The sequence below is a fragment of the Hypanus sabinus genome, unplaced genomic scaffold (assembly GCF_030144855.1).
Source record: "Hypanus sabinus isolate sHypSab1 unplaced genomic scaffold, sHypSab1.hap1 scaffold_399, whole genome shotgun sequence".
Lineage (NCBI taxonomy): Eukaryota > Metazoa > Chordata > Chondrichthyes > Myliobatiformes > Dasyatidae > Hypanus > Hypanus sabinus.
Window position 1 is genome coordinate 112,500 of NW_026781284.1, and position 19,410 is coordinate 131,909.

The 19,410-nt window shown below is 44.4% G+C and overlaps 2 protein-coding genes across 7 annotated transcripts in view; one reads left to right on the forward strand and one right to left on the reverse strand.

Annotated features, from left to right (window-relative positions):
* Positions 1-19,410, forward strand: part of LOC132388750 (cystatin-B-like) — a 129,901-nt gene that overhangs the window by 36,160 nt on the left and 74,331 nt on the right. Inside the window, exon 4 of the mRNA XM_059961143.1 lies at positions 5,658-5,709. Within this exon, the coding sequence (XP_059817126.1) occupies positions 5,658-5,709 (52 nt within the window). The remainder of the gene's footprint in view (positions 1-5,657; positions 5,710-19,410) is intronic.
* Positions 1-19,410, reverse strand: part of LOC132388749 (NACHT, LRR and PYD domains-containing protein 3-like) — an 89,133-nt gene that overhangs the window by 34,409 nt on the left and 35,314 nt on the right. For 5 of the 6 annotated variants that reach the window (XM_059961137.1, XM_059961140.1, XM_059961138.1 and 2 more), the window contains exons 3-7: positions 18,651-18,747; positions 16,115-16,456; positions 14,446-14,612; positions 9,600-9,771; positions 9,426-9,491 (exon numbers count right to left, since the gene is read on the reverse strand). In XM_059961137.1, coding sequence (XP_059817120.1) covers positions 9,426-9,491; positions 9,600-9,771; positions 14,446-14,612; positions 16,115-16,456; positions 18,651-18,660 — 757 coding nt within the window. In that variant the 5' untranslated portion in view covers positions 18,661-18,747. The remainder of the gene's footprint in view (positions 1-9,425; positions 9,492-9,599; positions 9,772-14,445; positions 14,613-16,114; positions 16,457-18,650; positions 18,748-19,410) is intronic. The other variant, XM_059961141.1, reaches the window with a different exon arrangement.

The window sequence follows — 19,410 nt, forward strand, 5'->3', positions numbered from 1 at the left end:
TGGCAAGCTCTGCACCCCAATGCAGACTTCAGAGCTAAGTGCAATGGTGCTGCCAACATCGCTGCCTGTCTCCCAGAGGATCTAAGTCTCTTTACGCTCGGTTCGATATCGCCAACACTGAGACCCCGGGGAGAGCCGACAAAGCGACCTGCACATTGGTCATCTCTGAGGCTGAGGTTCGCAGGTGTTTCCAACGAGTGGACAGTCGCAAGCCTGCGGGACCGGACGGCGTCCCAGGGCGGGTACTCAGGATGCGCGCGGCACAACTGGCAGGTGTATCTACGGATATTTTTAATCTCACCCTCTCCCAGTGTAGAGTTCCCTCCTGCTTCAAATCATCCACCATTGTTCCTGTACCTAAAACGACTAAGGCAACATGTCTGAACGTCTGGCGTCCTGTCGCACTCACCTCAATAATAAGCAAATGCTTTGAGAGACTGGTCAAGGACTACATCTGCAGCTTGTTACCACCCACACTGGACCCCCTACAATTCACCTACCGACACAACCGATCAACAGATGACACAACAGCCACTGCTCTGCACACCTCCTTAAACATCTGGAGAAGAGGGATGCTTGTGTGAGAATGATGTTATTAGACTACAGTTCAGCATTCAATACCATCATTCCCTCCAGGCTTGACAAGAAGCTCAGAGACCTCGGACTTCACCCTGCCTTGTGCAGCTGGGTCCTGGACTTCCTGTCAGATCACCGGCAAGTGGTAAGAGTGGGCTCCCACACCTCTGCCCCTCTGACCCTCAAAACAGGAGCCCCTCAGGGCTGTGTCCAAAGCTCCCTCCTTTACTCTCTGTATGCGCATGACTGTGTCGCTACCCACAGCTCCAAACTGCTAATTAAATTTGCTGAGGATACTATATTTATTGGCCAAATCTCAAATAATAACGAGGCAGCCTACACAGAAGAAGTCACCACCCCGACAAGAAAACAACTTCTCCCTCAATGTCGCAAAAACAAAGGAGCTGGATGCAATGTCGCAAAGACAAGAGGAATGGAGACGGGCCAACCCCTATTGACATCAATGGATCTGGGGATGAGAGAGTGAACAGCTTCAAGTTCCTCGGCATTCACATCACTGAGGACCTCACGTGGTCTGTACTCATCAACTGTGTGGTGAAAAAGGGCACAACAGCACCTCTTTCACCTCAGATAGAACCATAGAACATTACAGCACAGAAACAGGCATTTTCGTCCTTCTTGGCTGTGCCGAACCATTTTTCTGCCTAGTCCCACTGACCTGCACCTGGACGATATCTCTCCAGACCCCTCTCATCCATATACCTGTCCAGGTTTTCCTTAAATGTCAAAGTGATCCCGTATTCACCACTCCATCTGACAGCTCATTCCACACTCCCAACACTCTCTGTGTGAAGCAGCTCCCCCCTTAATGTTCCCTTTAAATGTTTCCCCTTTCACCCTTAACCCATGACCTCTGATTTCTTTTCTCCCCTAGCCTCAGTGGAAAAAGTCAGCTTGTATTCTCTCTATCTGTACCCATCATAATTTTATACACCTCTATCAAATTACCTCCCATTCTCCTACATGCCAGGGAATAAAGTCCTAACCTATTCAAACTTTCCCTGTAACTCTGTTTCTCAAGTCCAGGCAACATCTTTGTAAACCTTCTCCGCACTCTTTCAACATTATTAATATCTTTCCTGTAATTAGGTGACCAAAACTGCATACATTACTCCACATTCGGTCTCACCAATGTCTTATACAACCTCACCATTACATTCCAACTCTTGTACTCAGTACTTTGATTTATGATTTATGATTTATAAAGCTCTCTTTATGACCCTATCTACTTGTGACGCCACTTTTAGGAAATTATGTATCTATACTCCCAGATCCCTCTGTTCTACTGCCCTCCTCAGTGTCCTACCATTTACCTTCTATGTTCTAACTTGGTTTGAGCTTCCGAAGTGCAATACCTCACACTTGTCCGCATTAAACTCCAACTGCGGTTTTCCAGTCAATTTCTCCAACTGGTCCAAATCCCTCTGCAAGCTTTGAAAACCTTCCTCATCGTCCACTACACCTCCAATCTTTGTATCATCAGCAAATTTGCTGATCCAATTTGCCACATTCTCATCCATATCATTGAGATAGATGACAAATAACTGGACCAAGCACTGATCCCCGTGACACATCACTAGTCACAGGCCTCCACTCAGAGTAGCAATCCACCACTACCACTGTCTGGCTTCTTCCATTGAGCCAATGGCTAATCCAATTTACTACCTCTCCATGTATACCTAGCGACTGAATCTTCCTAACTAACCTCCCATGCGGGACCTTATCAAAGGCTTTACTGAAGTCCATGTATACAACATCCACTGCCTTCCCTTCATCCACTTTCCTGGTAACTTCCTCGAAAAACTCTAATAGATTGGTTAACCATGATCTACCACGCACAAGGGCATACTGACTTTTTCTAATAAGTCCCTGTCTATCCAAATACCTGGAGACCCTATCTCTTAGTATTCCTTCCATTAATTTACCTACTACCGATGTCAAACTTACCAGCCTATAATTTCACGGCTTACTTTTTGAGCCTTTTTTAAACAACGGAACTACATGAGCTATCCTCCAATCCTCTGGCACTCGATCCGTGGATATCGACATCAGGTCATGCGGATTTATCTACTCTGATTTGCCGCAAGCACCTCCTCTTATTTAATCTGTATAAGTTCCATAACCTCCCTACTTGTTTGCCGTGTTTCCATAGACTCCATTCCATTTTCCTTAGTAAATACAGATGCAAAAAACCCATTTAACATCTCTCCCATTTCTTTTGGTTCCATACATAGCCGACCACTCTGATCTTCAAGAGGATCAATTTTATATCTTATTATCCTTTTGCTCTTAACATACCTGTAGTTCTTAAAATTATCCTTCACCCTGACTGCCAAAGAAACCTCATGTCCTCTTTTAGCCCTCCTGATTTCTTTCTTAAGTATTTTCTTACTCTTTTTATACTCCTCAAGCATCTTATTTCCTCCTTGTTGCGTATACATGTTATACATCTCTCTCTTCTTTATCACAGTTCCAATATCCCTCGATAGCCAAGGCTCCTTATTCTTATTCATTTTGTCTTCAACCCTGACAGGAACATACAAACTCTGCACTCTCAAAATTTCTCCTTTGAAGGTCTCCCACTTACCAATCACAATCACAACCTGTCCCAATCTACGATTTTTAGATCCCTTCTCATTTCTTCAAATTTGGCCCTTTTCAGGTTTAGAACGTCAAGCCGAGGACCAGATCTATCTTTATCCATGATCAAGTTGAAACTAATGACGTTATGATCACTGGAACGAATGTGCTCCCCTACGCACACTTCCGTCACCTGCCCTAACCCATTTCCTAATAGGAGATCTAATATTGCATCTTCCCTCGTTGGTACATCTATATATTGTTTTAGAAAACGTTCCTGAACACATTTTACAAACTCTAACCCATCTAGACGTTTAACAGTATGGGAGTCCCAATACTTGTGTGGAAAATTAAAATTTCTGTCTCCTGCAGTTGTCTGTTATCTCTCTGCAGATTTGCTCCTCCAATTCTCTCTGACTATTGGGTAGCCCATAATACAACCCTATTAATGTGGTCATACCTGCCTGTTTCTCAACTCCACCCATATGGCCTCAGTAGACAAGCCATCTAATCTGTCCTGCTGAATCACTGCTGTAATATTTTCCCACCACTCACCCTTCATCCCTCTGTCTCTATCACGTCTGAAACATCAGAACCCTGGAACACTGAGCTGCCAGTCCTGCCCCTCCTGTAGCCAAGTTTCAGTAATGGCTATGATGTCATAACTCCATGTGTCAATCCAGGCCCTCAGCTCGTCTGCCTTTCCCACAACACTCCACGCTTTGAAATATACACACCTCAGAAGATTATTACCAACACACACAACCTTGCTATTTGTGACTTTGCATGAACTACCAACATCATTTATTTTTACCCCCGTTCCACTATCGACTCTGGCACTCTAGTTCCCATCTAGTTTAAACCCTCCCCAATAAAACTAGCAAACCTCCCTGCAAGTATATTGGTGTCCTTGTAGTTCAGGTGTAACCCGTCTCTCTTGTACAGGTCCCACCTGTAGCTGAAGTGGTCCCGATGATCTAGAAATCTGAAACCATGCCCCCTACACCAGTTTCTCAGCCACGTGTTCATCTGCCAGAGCATCGCACTCTTACCCTCACTGGCACGTGATCCAGGCAGCAATCCGAAGATTACTACCCTCTATCTCCTGTTTTTCAATTTCCTACCAAGCTCTCTGTCCTCACTCTTCAGGACATCCTGACTCTTTCTACCTATGTCATTGGTAACGATGTGTACCACGACATCTGGCTGATCACCCTCCCACCTCAGAATGCTATGCACGCGATCAGAGATATCCCTGACCATGGCACCCTGGAGGCAACAAACCATCCGGGAGTCTCTGTCACAACCACAGTATCTCCTGTCTGTACCCCTGACTCTGGAATCCCCTATCACTACCGCTCTCCTCTTCCTCCTCCCTCCGTTCTGCACTGTAGAACCAGACTCAGTGCCAGAGATCCGGCTGCCGCAGCTTGTCCCAGGTAAGCCATCCTCCCACCCTCCAACAGTATCCAAATTGGTATACATATTTTGGAGTGGAATGGCCACAAAAGAACCCTGCATTAACTGCCCTTCCCCCTTCACTCAACTGACGGTAATCCAATTACCTGTGCCCTGTTCCTTAGGTGTAACTACCTCCTGGAAGCTACTATCTATAACCTGCTCAGTCTCCCGAATGACCCGGAGGTCATCCAGCTCCTGCTCCAGTTCCCTAACGCTATGTTAGGAGCTGCAGCTGGATGCACTTCTTGCAGGTATCATTGTCAGGGACACTGGAGGTCTCCCTGACTTCCCACATCCTGCAAGAGGAGCATTCCGACATCCTGCCTGGCATATTCTCTCATCTGAACAAAAAAAAACAGAAAAACAGTTCGGTGAGATGGTTGAGGACGTTGGGATGGGCCCCTAAATGCAAACGATTTTCTATAAGGGCACCATTTTGTGTATCCTGACTGGCTGCATCACTGCCTGATATGGGAACTGTACTTCTCTCAATTGCAGTACTCTGCAGAGAGTGGTGCGGACAGCCCAGTGCATCTGTAGATGTGAACCTCCTACTACTAAGGTCATTTCGGACGGGGTAAAAAGGGCCCGAAGGATCATTCTGGACCCAAGTCTCACCAAGCACAAACTGTTCCAGCTGCTACCATTCGGGAAATGGTACCACAGCTTAATAGCCAGGACCAACAGGCTCCGGTACAGCTTCTTCCACCAGGCCATCAGACTGATTAATTCACGCTGATACAATTCTATTTCCACAATTGTGTACATAAATACAGACTCACTGCACACACTTTACTGTAATCGTGCTGATGGCGCAGAAAAACAACTTTCACGACATGTGTCCATGATATTAACCCTGATCCTGAAAATTTTTATCTGGCTGCTGTCTCATTTTTTTTAGATCTGTTATTCATCATCCTCATACTGTCCTCGTTGATATCAATCCAAGTGCACTCCAGTGCACATGGTGTTTTCCAGAAATTGTTATTTAAATTCTTATTTTTTTGCATATTTTCCAGATCTGTTTCAGAGCAGGATAATTTACCAAAATTACACATCAAAATGGGCACAGTGAGTGTTTACTACCTTCATTATATTTTTACTGTTCAGCTCTGTTAGGCAGATTTTCTTGATCCTTGATGTAAATTCAAAGTTTGTTCAGCCAAGCAGTAAATTCAGATTTTCTTCAGCCTTGAAGTAAATTTTGTTGGAAGGTTTTCCTTTATCACACGATGATCTATTTTCTTTGCTTATTGATATCCTAAATATCCGTTTCATATTCTGTTGCATTGCATCCCGATGCTCTGTTTGATATTCTACCGGCTCTATTGCACCTTTCTTTATGTTTAATCATGTTCTGTACTTTCCTAGTCTGAAGTTCATGCTTATATATTTGGAAATTAGTTCCAGTATTTGAAATGTTTGTTTCAGCTTTACTGATGCAAGAGCAAATAATTTCAAATCCTCAATGTATAGCTGTGTCAAGGTAAAATTTGTATTTTTTTCTGATTAGATACCTGATTTTTGTCTGTTTCAGTAAATTATGAGTGGGCTTAAAACCAGACAAAACCACAGTGGGCTCAGTGAGTCGCTCTGGAAAATCCCTCCATTTATTTTGATAGTGGTCGTTGTTCCTCTCTGGTTGTTACTAGCACGATTATTTTACGCGAATGCTTCATCAGTTCTAGAAATTTCACAAGCATTGTATGAATTTTATATATATTTGGAACTTCTCTTAAACACACGAGGAACAGAACCAGATGTGTTTTTTTTATTGACAATATAACACTGTAAGTTTTCTGCTTTCCACAGTGTTTGAAATAGAATTACATAATCTGTTATCTGTTGTTCAAACCCAAACGGTATTCTGTCTGCTCTCCTGTGAGTATATTGTGATTATCGAAGTTGTTATCTGAGTTGTTATTAGTTATGAGATGTACGATGCTATCATTTTAGATATAAAATTGTCTTATTATTGTTAAGAGCCAATAATAACATAGTAGGTGACCATTTAGCAGTCTTATAAATGCAGAAAAAAGCTGTCTTTGAGGCTGGTGGTATATACCTTCAGCCTTTTATATGTTCTCCCCCATGGGAGTATGACAGAGAGGATGAATGAGGTGGTTTGGGGTTCAGTAGCAAGGCTTTGGTTCGGGTTTGTGTCTTGCCAGCTTGATTGAGCTCCTCCAGGAGGTGACAAAGGTGATGGATGCAGTTACACATGGATATTGTCTACTTGTATATTGGTAGAGTGTTTGACAAAGTTCCACATGGGAGGCTCATACAGAATATTAACATGCTTGAGAACTGTGGGGAATTGTCCTGGCTGCCGGGGACACAAACTGGGAGAAATTTCTTGGCAGCCGGGTGGTGAATCTGTGAAGTTATTGTCATAGACGGCTGAGTGAGACACTTGATTGAATATATTTAACATGCAGCTCGATATGTTCCTGATTATGAAGAATGTCAACGTTTACTGGGAAAATGGGGTAGAGAGGAATTGAAGAGTAAATTCACTGAGCCGAATGGCTTAGTTCTGCTACTAGGTCTTATGGTTTTAGTGAACATCTGGAGTCTTGTGTTCACTTCTGATTGTCCAGCTCTTGGAAGGATTGGAGAGGGTGAAGAACAGGTTCATCAGGATCTTGCCTGGAGTCGGTGACATGTGCTACAAGTAGAAGTTCGATAAACTTGGTTTGTTTATTCTGGAGTTAAAATAGAGATCTGACAGAGGTGTACAAGTTTGAGAGATGAGAGTTTGGTCGACAGCCTATATTTTGTTGTTTTATTTTTACATATGACTGGTGTCTGGTACCAGAGGGCATTTGGTTAAGGTGAGATGGGGTAAATTTACAGCAATTGTGGGTAGTTTTTTAACATAGTTGTGGGTGCCTGGAATTTACTGTCTGAGTCAACATGGCTTTGTGAAGGGAAGGTCGTGCCTCACGAGGCTAATTGAGTTTTTTGAAGAGGTAACAAAAAGCAATTGATGAAGGTACGGTAGTAAATGTGGTCGACATGGAGACACTCACGAGAGACTCATCCAGAAAGTCATGAGGCACGGGATAGGTGGAACCTTGGCTGTTTGGATAAATAATTGGCTTACAGGAAAAAAGCAGAGGGTAGTAGTGGAAGGAAAGTATTCTGCCTGGAGGTCTGTGACTAGTGGAGTGCCGCAGGGATCTGTCCTGGAGCCCCTGCTATTTGTGATTTTTATAAATGACCTGGATGTAGAGGAGGAAGAATGGGTGAGTAAATTTGTGGATGACATGGAGGAGTTGTGGATGGAGCTATAGGTTGTCGAAGGTTACAAGCGGATATAGACGGTGCAGATTTGGGCAGAAAAGTGGCAGATAGGGTTCAATCCGGATAAGTGTGAGGTGATGCATTTTGGAAGGACAAACCAGAATGCTGAGTACAAGTTTAATCGTTGGTTACAAGAGTGTGGATGAACAGAGGGAGCTTGGTGTTCAAATCCATACATCCCTTAAGGTCGCTGCACGGATTGATAGGATAGTTAAGAAGGGCGATGGGATGCTAAGCTTCATTAATAGGGAGATTGAGTTCAAGTGTGGAGAGGCAAAGTTGCAGATCTACAACTCTCTGGTGAGACCGCACTTAGAGTATTGTGTTCAATTCCAGTCACCTCATTATAGGAAGGATGTGGAAGTCATGCCGAGGGTGCAGAGGAGATTTACCAGGATGTTGCCTGGTTTGGAGAACAAGTCATGTGAAGCAAGGTTAGCAGAGCTGGGACTTTTCTCTTTGGAGCGCAGAAGGATGAGAGAGCACTTGATAGAGGTCTAAAAAACTAATAAGAGGCATAGATAGGGTGGATTGCTAGTACCTGTTTCCCAGGTCACCAACAGCAAACACTAGAGGGCGTATGTACAAAGTTAATGGAGGGAAGTTTAGGGGAGACATCAGGGGTAAGTTTTTTACAAAGGTTTGTGGGTGCCTGGAACAACTTGCCAGGGATGGTGGCGGAAGCTAAAACATTAAGGGTATTTAAGAACCTCTTGGACAGGCACATGAATGAAAGAAAAATAGAGGGTCACGGGGTAGTGTGGGTTTAGTACTCTTTTTAAAGGAATACATGGGTCGGCACAACATCCAGGGCGGAAGAGCCTGTACTGTGCTGTAGTATTCTAGTGTCTAGAGTCTAGTGACTAGGGTCATGTCGGAGGCATCTATGTTATAGATGCTTCCAGTTATACATGAATGTGCAGGAAATGCAAGGAAATGGTCAATAATATAAGAAAGGATACCAAAGTATTTTTTTTCTTTCCCGGATATTTAAAGAGTGAAAAAAGGGAGAGGGTCAATATCGGACCACTAGAAACTGTTGTTGTAGTTGCAGTAACGGGTGAAAAGGAAAATGCCAGACAAACTCTGTGCAAGTCACTGGCAGAATTCCAAAATGTAAAGAACATCAGCGAACGGAATTGCGTGTAGTGCTATTACAAAGGAAAAGGGGCTTGGAAGATGAAAGGTCTGAAGATAGAAATGTCACCTGGACTGGGTCATACAGTGTATCAGGAGCCTGCCTGGGGTGTGCGGGGATTCCCAGAGCGTGAGGACCTGCAGTGAAGGCTTCAGCAGAACCAGCAGCTGGATTAATAGAAAAGTATATTGTAGAATATTCAGGCTGCAAAGAGACACTCGTTGAACTGTTACTTAAATCCAGAGATCAGCGAATGATTAACGGCGAATTTTGATTCCCAGGTTTTGCCAAGTCACAGACTAACACTTGAGATGTGGTTTGAACTGTGCATTTGATCACTCACCTATCAGCTGAGTGGGTAATTCAGATAAACCTTGGGCGATGTTCATGTATTCCTGTGGATCAGGACCTGTTTAAATATGAAAAAAAAATCCATGGAAACAGAGCTAAAATAATTAAAATAACTAAAATGTTTATCTCAATGTGCCTTTGTGTTCAGAGCGTGGTTTTAACATACCGAGTTCCTGTATTTCCCTCAGTATTCTGTCCAACTTCGGTAACTCAGTCCTCCACATCAGAAAGGATTCCCACATCGCCCTCCGGGCCCGGGAGCCTTTGCCATTCACCAGACTGAGGAAGAGTCTGGAACTCTCTGCCCGGTTTCCCTTCTCTGTCAGTTCAGTGACTTTCTACAAAAGGAAACAATGAATTTATTGTGGAGCAGACAGACATGCATGGAGAATGTGCAGGAAAGTATCTGTTCATGGCCCCGGTAGCTTCAGAACAGATGCAGTCACTGGGCTGCTGCCTCATCCTCTCTGGGTTCAGTCATTAACAGAGAAACAGTAACTGAAGGAAATTCTAAATCAATAGTGTGTAAGAATAAGGATTTCCTGACACCCTGCAGTAGATGCAATGGATTAATTTCCTCGATCTGTCAATGTGCAGCATTACATCAACTAGATGTGACAACAAGAACGGAAGAGAGGAGAGAGAGAGAGAGCAAAATCAAATGGATGGCAGGCATCATTGAATCGTGGCTGACAAAAGTTTACAGTTGGGTGCTTAAATCCAAGGATAAATATTTAATCGAAAGGATACGCAGGTAGGTGAAAGTGTTGGGTCGAAGCTGCTGTCATTAAAAATGAAAAGTCCTGAGAAAGAGGTGATATCGGATTAGACGATGAGGATGTTAAGAAACTGCGTAGGTAAAATGACCCTGATGGAAATTATATACAGGCATGTTAACAGTAGCCAGGATGTGGGCTACAAATTACAACGGGGGAGAGAAGAGTCATTCAAAAAAGTCAATGCTAAAATTCTCACAGGGAGTTTCAATATGCAGGTAGCTTTGGAATATCAGTTCGGTGCTGAATCCCAAGTGAGGGAATTTGTAGAATGCCTATGAGATGGCTTTTGAGAGAAGCCTATGGTTGAGCCCACTACAGGAAAGGCGGGTCTGGATTCTGTGTTGTGAATTGAACCAGATTTGATTAGGAAGCTTCAGCTGAATAAACCCTTAAGAGGCAGTGATCATAAAATAGCAAAACTCAGCCAGCAGGTTGAAAGGGAGAAAGTAAATTTAGAGGGATCAGTGCGACACGAGAATAAAGGAATTACCTCGGCATGAGAGAGGAGCTGGGCAATAATAAATTCGGAAGTGACAATAACAGGGACAATGGCAGAGCAGGAAAGGCTGAAGTTTCTCGGAGGACAAATGATCACAAAGATGAAGAATTATTCTAAAGGGAGGATGATCAACCATGGCTGACGAAGTAGTCAAAGCAGCATAAAAGCAAAGGTGAGGGCAAGATTTGTCTGACTGCCAGGAAGCACAGAATGGGAACAAATAGGGCTTTCTCTGGTCGAATGTTGGTGACCAGTGGTGTTCTGCAGTGGTTGGTTTTGGGACAGTTTCTTTTTCCGTTATGTCAATGATTTGTAGGCTTTATGGCCGTTATTGTAGGCATTACGAAGATATGGGGAGGGAGGGGAAGTGTTGAGGAAGCAGGGATTTCGCGGGAGGACATGGACCTATGAAGAAATGGACACATCAGTGGCAATTGGAATGTAGTATAGTGAGGTACATGGCCATATAGTTTAGCAGAAATAATGAAGACGTAGACTATTTTTGAATCTGGGAGAAAATTCAGAAATCGGATTTGTAAAGAGTCTCTGGAGACCTGGTGCATGATTCCGTGCAGTTTGAGTCGGTGTTAGGAAAGGCAAATACAATGCTAGCATTCACTTCGAGAGGATCAGAATATAAGAACAAGCACTGGCCAGACCGCACTCGCATATTTTGATCCCCTGATCAGAGAAAATATGTGATGGCATTGTGAAAAATCCAGAGAGGAATCTAAACGAACAGAACCAGTGATATTAAACCAGATTTTGATGGGAATGGATCCTGGATGCACTGGTAATAGCCGGAGTGTGAGAGGATGAGGGGGAATCTAATTGTAACCTGTGGAATATCGGAAGACATTGAGAGGATGTGGAGATGATGTTTCTAAGTGGGGGAGTCCAGAACCAGACGGAACAGCCTCAGATTAGAGGGACGTCCATTTGGAACAGAAATGAGGATATTATTTAGCCGAGGAGTAGTGAATCTGCAGAATCCATTGGAACTGACAGCTGCGGAGACCAGGTCATTGGGTATATTTGAAACAGAGGTTGGTATCTTCTTGACTCGTCAGGTCAGCAAAGTTCACTGGAGGAAGGCAGGAGAATGGGGTTGAGAGAGATAGTAAATCATCCATGATGTAATGGCGGAACAGAATCGATGGGCCTAATGGCCAATTGTGCTCTGATGACTTATGGTCTCATCATGTGTAAAGACAAAAGAAGATTAAGAAATGTCAGTGCGGCTATCTTATAATGGAGATGGTTACTGCCTGGCACTGGTACCGTGAAATGGTAATGACTTCCTGAATGCAGGCATGGGCTTCCTGATTAACTGAGGAATTATGAGTTAAACATTGAATAGTCTTCAAGCAACATACATCTATGATGGAATTAAGGTAACTGAATATGGATGGGCTTAGGACCTTGCTCTGAGAAATAAGAGAGGCAGCATTTAAGGGTGAGCACAACATTGTGGGCCGAAGGGCCTGTACTGTGCTGTACTGAAATAAATCAGCATAATTCCCTGATGGCCCACTGCACTGTAAAATAATCCTTCAGTTTCACTGCTACCAGGTCTGAGGAGTTACAGTTGTGAAAGAAATTTAACCAGTAAATCAGACGTCTCCAGATGATAAATTTATCGATCAGCATCATATTTATAGATTTCCTCTTGCCTTTGGATAATGCCTGTGTGATTGATTACAGACAGCGCCAATGAATCCCAAAAAGAACAGAGTTACTCACGGGTGTAACACAGTTGGTTTTCTAATACCACTCATGGCTGAATAGGTCATATCTAGGACAAGACAATCACTGTTTATGAGCTCCAAGGAGAGTGACCTGAAATGGTGTGTCCCTGTCTCTCTTTAGTCAGATATTCAGCAAGTTAGCAGATTTTAGTTTGTTTGCCCCTTCCCTTTCAGGAAATCCTATTGATCTTCTTCCCTTTCAGGACAACCTGTTGATTTTTTGGGATCATGGGATACCAGCAAGTCACCAGATTTATTTTATGTTTTGTGCTTTCTTCTGTTCTTTCAGATCAAACTATTGATGTTTGTGGTCATAAGATATCAGCTTTGTGCGTGATCTTTTACATCCAATCAATCTCAGAGATTGTCGAGGAAGTTACCAGGAAAGTTGATGAAGGCAAGGTTGTGGATATTGTCTACATGGACTTCAGCACGGTTTTTTACAAGGTCCCGTATAGGAGGTCGGTCTAGAAGATTCAGTTGCTTAGCATTCAAGGTAAAGTTAGACACTAACTTTTTTGAAAGAATCCGGAGTGTCACTATAGACTGTTGCATTTCTGATTGGCGCCTGTATCTCGTGCAGTGTCACGGGGATCGGTGCTGTTCCTGTTGTTGTTTGTCATCTATATCAATGATCTGGATGAAATTACGGTTAACAGCATCAGCAAATTTGCTGATGACTCCAACATTGGGAAGGCACAGTGGACAAAGAGGAAGAGTACAAGAGCTTGCAGTGAGATCTGGACCAACCGGAGAATGGGTTTAAAAAGGGCCGATGCAATTTAATACAGACAGGTACAAGATGTAGCACTTTGGATGGACCAATCAGGGTAGATCTTACTGAGAGACCGGTAGAACAAGGTGATCTGGGAATGCAGGTACATAAGCCATTGAAAGTGGCAGCAAATGTTGATAGGCTCTAAAAGAAAGTTTCTTAGCGGACTAACCCTGGTAAATGAAAATATCGTGTCCAATATGATGTTGTATAAGACGTAGGAGAGGCCTAATTTGGATATTATGTGCAGTTCTGCACACCTACCTGCAGGAGAGATGGAAATAAGTTTGAAAGAGTACAGAAAAAACATTACAAGGATGTTACCTGGACTGGAAGACCTAAGTTATAAGAAAAGAGTGAACTGATTAGGACTTTATTCATTGGAACATGAAAGACTGAGCGGAGATTTGATAGAAGTGTACACAATTACATTGGGATATAGGTAGGATAAATGCAAGCAGGCATTTTGTACTGAGGTAAAGAGGTACTACAACAAGAGGTTATCACCAAAGGGTGAAAGGTGAAAAGTTCAAAGGGTACAAAGGTGAAACCTGTTTACTCAGAGGGTGGTGAGAGTGCAAAACTAGCTAGCAGGGTAAGTAGTGCAAGTTGTGAAGAGAATTCTGAATAGATGCTTGCGTAATGAGCATATAGAGCGCCATGGCCCGGTGCAGGTCAGTGGGAATAAGTAGATTCTGTAGTCTGGCATGGAATAGATGGGCCAAAAGGCCTGTTTCTGTACTGTACTTTGCTGCGACTATGACAAGTCAGCCACACATTGTTTGGGAACTCACGGAGCCAAGACAAGCTGTGGTTAGCTGGTTTCCCTCCCTCAGGTACCGCAGTGAAGCCGGTTGGCCTAATTGACAGTTTAATACTCATCCTGGATTAATGAGATGAGGTGAAGCTACCCGTCGGTTCAGCCAAGATTTGAAATGTTTCACACCGAATGCCTTTTGGAAGTCCAGATATGCAGCCACTGCTCTTACTTCACACTGATAAATACAGCAGGTGATACAGGAAAAGGTGATGCTAAACCTGCAGTTCCCAGTGCTCCCCACCTTAAAAACTGAAACCAGATCTGCGAGAGGCAAGTCAGAGATCAAAGTCTCCATTCCCAAGTCGATCTCCTAAAACATGCAGGAGATAAATGTTGATCACTATTCCCTCTGATACCAGCAGATCAGTGACAATACACGGACTGCACTCACCTCATTTTCTTCTCTACTGAAATGTCCCTCCTTTGTCAACATCCAACCCAGTCTCTCAACCTTTTCTTCAATTGCTTGTTTGAGTCTGTCCCTGTAGAACTTTGTCAGTTGGTACAGTCGATATTCCTCCCCTTCTGCCAGGAGTTCAGAGATTGTAAACTCTGGCTCTGTGAATACAAAAAGGAAAATGTAGGCTTGAACTCAGATATCCCTCGTCTCCACCGCTCTCACCCAACTCAACAAAAAAAAACCGTGTCTCGAACCTGCCTCCAGATACAAAATTGGATTAATTCTCCATCTCCAACACCATCACACTGAGCACGGAGTCCCCCTACGGCTGTGTGCACAGACCACTTCTGTTCACTCTGCTGACCCACGACTGTGCTGCAAGACACAGCAAGAACGACAAGTCAGCTTACAGAGAGGAGGTGCAGCAGCTAACGGACTGGTGCCGAGCCAGCAGCCTGGCTCTGTATGTGAACAAAACAAATTTCTTGGTGTTCATCTCGCGGAGAATCTCACCTGGTCCCTCAACACCAGCTCCATAGCAAAGAAAGCCCAGCAGTGTCTCCACTTTCTGCGAAGGCTGAGAAAAGTCCATCTCCAACACCCCCCATCCTCATCACATTCTAAGGTGGTTGTATTGAGAGCATCCTGAGCAGCTGCACCACTGCCTGGTTCAGAAATTACACTATTTTAGATCGCAACACCCTGCAGCGTATAGTGAGGTCAGCTGAGAAGACCATCGGGGTCTCTCTTCCCGCCATCATGGATATTTACACTACACACTGCATCCGTAAAGCCAGCAGCATTACAAAGGATCCTTGCACCCCTCATACAATCTCTTCTCCCTCCTTCCAACTGGGAAAATGCACCGAAGCATTCGGGATCTCACGGCCAGACTATGTAACAGTTTCTTCCCCCAAGCTGTCAGACTCCTCAATACCCAGAGCCTGGCATGACACCTTACTGCCCTATTGTCACGTATATTATTTATTGTAATGTCTGCACTGTTTTGTGAACTTTATGCAGTCCCAGATAGGTGTGTAGTTTAGTGTAGTTGTTGTGTGTTTTTCTTCTTTTCCTCTGTTGTTTTTTTTACGTAGTTCAGTCTAGTTTTTGTAACGTGTCATGTAACACCGTGGTCCTGAAAAACGACTCATTTTTACTATGTACTGTATCAACAGTAATGGTCGAAATGGCAATATAAAAGTGACTTGACTTGACTTGAATCTAATACTTGCCTTAAAGCCTACCCAACAATGTTCTAGGCATTACGTAATAGAAGGACCACATTTAATATAAACCAGTCCATCCCCCATCCGACCCATTCACCTGTTTAAATTTGGATGGGCATAAATGTTGGGATGGTTGGTAATATTTGCTTCCCAGAGATACTCTCTCCATCCTAGCGAATACATTTCCCCTGATACACATCCCGGAAACACTCTCCTCATCTGGACAGCTGCATTTCCTCCAATTCACATCCTGGAAATCCTCAGAGCAGGTAGTACATTTCCTGTAGTGGGGTAACGGCTGCTCAGTGCACCACATGTACCACACCCACACATTTTCCCTCTCCTCTGACCAACCCTCCAACAGGGCTCCACCCTGTTTACCCTCCACCCTGCCGCACTCTGTGAGCACGTCACCCTCATATTTCACTCACCCGATCCTTCTTTGGGACTTGGCAGTCCTGTGTTCAATGAGCTTCCGAGCTGACAGGCAGTCGCCTCACTTGTGCCGGTTCCAGGGTCCTGATCGGTGTCTCTGACGCCACTGTCTCTGGGCTGACAGATAGTCGCCTCACTTGTGCCGGTTCCAGGGTCCGGATCAGTGTCCCTGACGTCACTGTCTCTGGGCTGAATTTTCTCCTCCTTCTCTGCGGCCGGACCGGATTCCATTGGGACACCGCTCTCAATCTGACCCTGCGCTGGTACCTTGCTTCCCTTGTCCCGATCATCTTCCCTTGATGATCCGCCTGGTAAAATCCTCTTCAATACGTTCCATACTAGTTTCAATTTTCCACATGAAATAAGTGATGAATTTCAGGTCATACAAGTGTGATTTAGATCTGAGCAAAACTGATTCAGACTGCAATGGAGCAGAGACTCTGGCTGACCAGATTGGGAGTGGAACTGAGCTGGTTAATGTGCCTCGTATATCCTGTCAGGTGCCCATCCCGATAAGCCGGTGACTGGACACATTTACTCCCAGTAAAATAGCACGATCGGGACAGTAATACCAATCACAGCAGCTGAATGCACGGATGACCACGGGATCATAATGCACCGGTGTCCGGTGATACTGGGAAATATCACTGTGATTATCTTCCACAAGCTAAAATCTCCCTCGGTCACTAACTGTCCAGTAGTCTGTGTCACACAAAGACCAGCAACGGGATTACACATGGTCCAGTCTGCTGGATCACACATTCTCCACTTGCTTTGTCACACGAGGGGCTGGAGACTGGACAAGGGAACTGGAGTTGCTTTCTCCAGTCCCCTTGGTCACCGACTGACCATTCCCTTGAGACGCACGTCCTCCGGTCCCCTGGGTCGCAGGCTGACCATTCCCTTGAGATCTATGCTGTCCTCTCCCCTGGTTGCCATCTTATCCCCCACCTGCTGATCATCATGTAACAACTATGCATGTCACTGGCAAAGTCTTGGTTATAGAGCTTTGTGTGTAGTTGCAGTTGCTAATCTATAGGATGGAGGTGATGAAGCTGGAAAGTGTGAAGTGAAGAATGAACACTACGGTACTGGGCTAGGGTGTTGTTTTTTGTGTTATATGGTTGGGCTGGGACAGCTTGCCCTGGAGCTCAGGAGCTTGAAGGGTGATCTTACACACACACACACACACACACACACACACACACACACACACACACACACACGCACACACACACACAGACACAGACACACACACACACACACACACACACACACACACACACACACACACACACACACATACAGACACACACCCGCACACATACACACACACACACACACACGCACACACACACACACACACACACACACACACACACACACACACAGAGTAATCAGGTGTGCAGATAGGATAGATGGTCACAGTCTTTTTCCCCGGGTAGGGGAGTCTGAGACTCGAGGGCAGAGATTTAAAAGGGACCAAAGGGGCAGTTTTTCACGTGGTGGCTAATGGGTATAAATTACATGCATCCGGAAGAGGCCGCAAACACAAATAAAATTACAAAATTGAGAGCATGTGGGCAGGAAAAATGGGAGATACTAGGGAAATTTGGGAAAACTGCAGGAAAATGTGACATTTAGATCAGCTTGAATTACCTGGGCCGAAGGACCTGTTTCCAGGCTGGAGCATCGTTTCTATTCCATCTGGAATCTCAGATTTGAGCACAATCACAATGTCTACAGGTGACAGAGATATTTGGTCATTGGGTATGCCGGGTTTCCCAGCCAAGATCCTGGGAATTTAAATTCAGGTAGAGGATTATATCAAGAGGGAAATATTTAGAAACTCAGGTTCACCATTTCTCCACAGCCCAGACATTCACTGGGGTGTTAAAACTCCGAAGCAGATCACAAATGTATCTACAATGAGCTGCCTCCTGATCCTCAGCCATTCCCAGCACCGGCAATGATCTCCGCTCCGCTACAGAAAACAGATTTCGGTGACACCCCTCCTCCTTTGCGTAGCAGGCAAGAAAAACCAGGGGGGAGTTGGTATATTTCCTTCCAAAACCTGAAATGCTGTGTTATCATAGAATCTCTGAAATACCGGAAATGCTCCTATCATCTGGTTCTGAATTTTACAAATGAAAGTTGAGGATGTCTTACATATCAGGGCCTGTCTGGAGGTGAAATGGACACTGACCCTGAACATTCACATAAACCACAAGATCACTGTCACATTCCTGTCTGTGTTTCACTCACGACCACCTGATTCAGGAGTCCCTGCTCCCTTCACTCAGCTGAAGGTTTGTGTGGTGAGCGGAGTGATTCGACCATTACTGGTGTCAGGTCCCTGCGCTGGAACTGTTGGGTTGATCAATTACTCAAGGCCGCTTTACCGGTGGGATAAATGACACGGCTTGATGAAATTTTTCTATGCACTGTTAACATCTCTGTCAGTTTTTTTTCATCTGAACTATTGTATACAAACGCGATAAAAGTTTAATTCAAAGACCCCTCTGATCATACCTTTGTCCATTCTGATTCTGACTGACGATTGTTGATTGTCGTCGTCTTGTTCACACTTTGGTCGCTCTGCAGGACAGCTCCACCTGCTGGTGAGGCTCTAAATTTCACAACAAGCAGACAGTGAGTCAGAGAGTACGACTACTTTGCAAATATGACAGTATTTCCATCCCTTGTAGCATTTGGCATGGGGACCAAACATTCCCTGTTAGTAACCACTTCCACACCATATCTGTCCACTGATACCTGGCGCATCTACTGACAGAGTCACAGAGCAAGAAAATGCAAATTCAGAGCGTTCAGCCCAACGACACAATGCCAACCACAGTGCCCACTGAGATGGTCAGAATTTCCTGTGATAGGGCCATCTCCCTTCTGACCTCTTCACTCCATCTACACACCCCAACTGCTTTTTGATTTATGGAACTGCACCTGCCTCATCCACTTCCTCTGGCTGTTTCCTCCACATGATCCCCAACATCTGCATGAATCCGCTGCTGATCAGATTGGGTTTGCAATCTCTTTACCAGACCCTGTCCATTTAGATCCCCTAGATGCTACGATAATCTTCTCTGTGAACAACAAATACTAACGTTGTGCTTTCTGCGAACTTACCAGTCAAGTAATCCTTGTGCAACCGCATCCAAATCATTGCTATAAAATAACGAATATCAAAGGTCCCAACTTGTAGCCCCACGGCACACTGCTAATTACACGCCTCCATTGCGAGGAGAAATCTTCAACCACCACTCTTTGCTTGCTA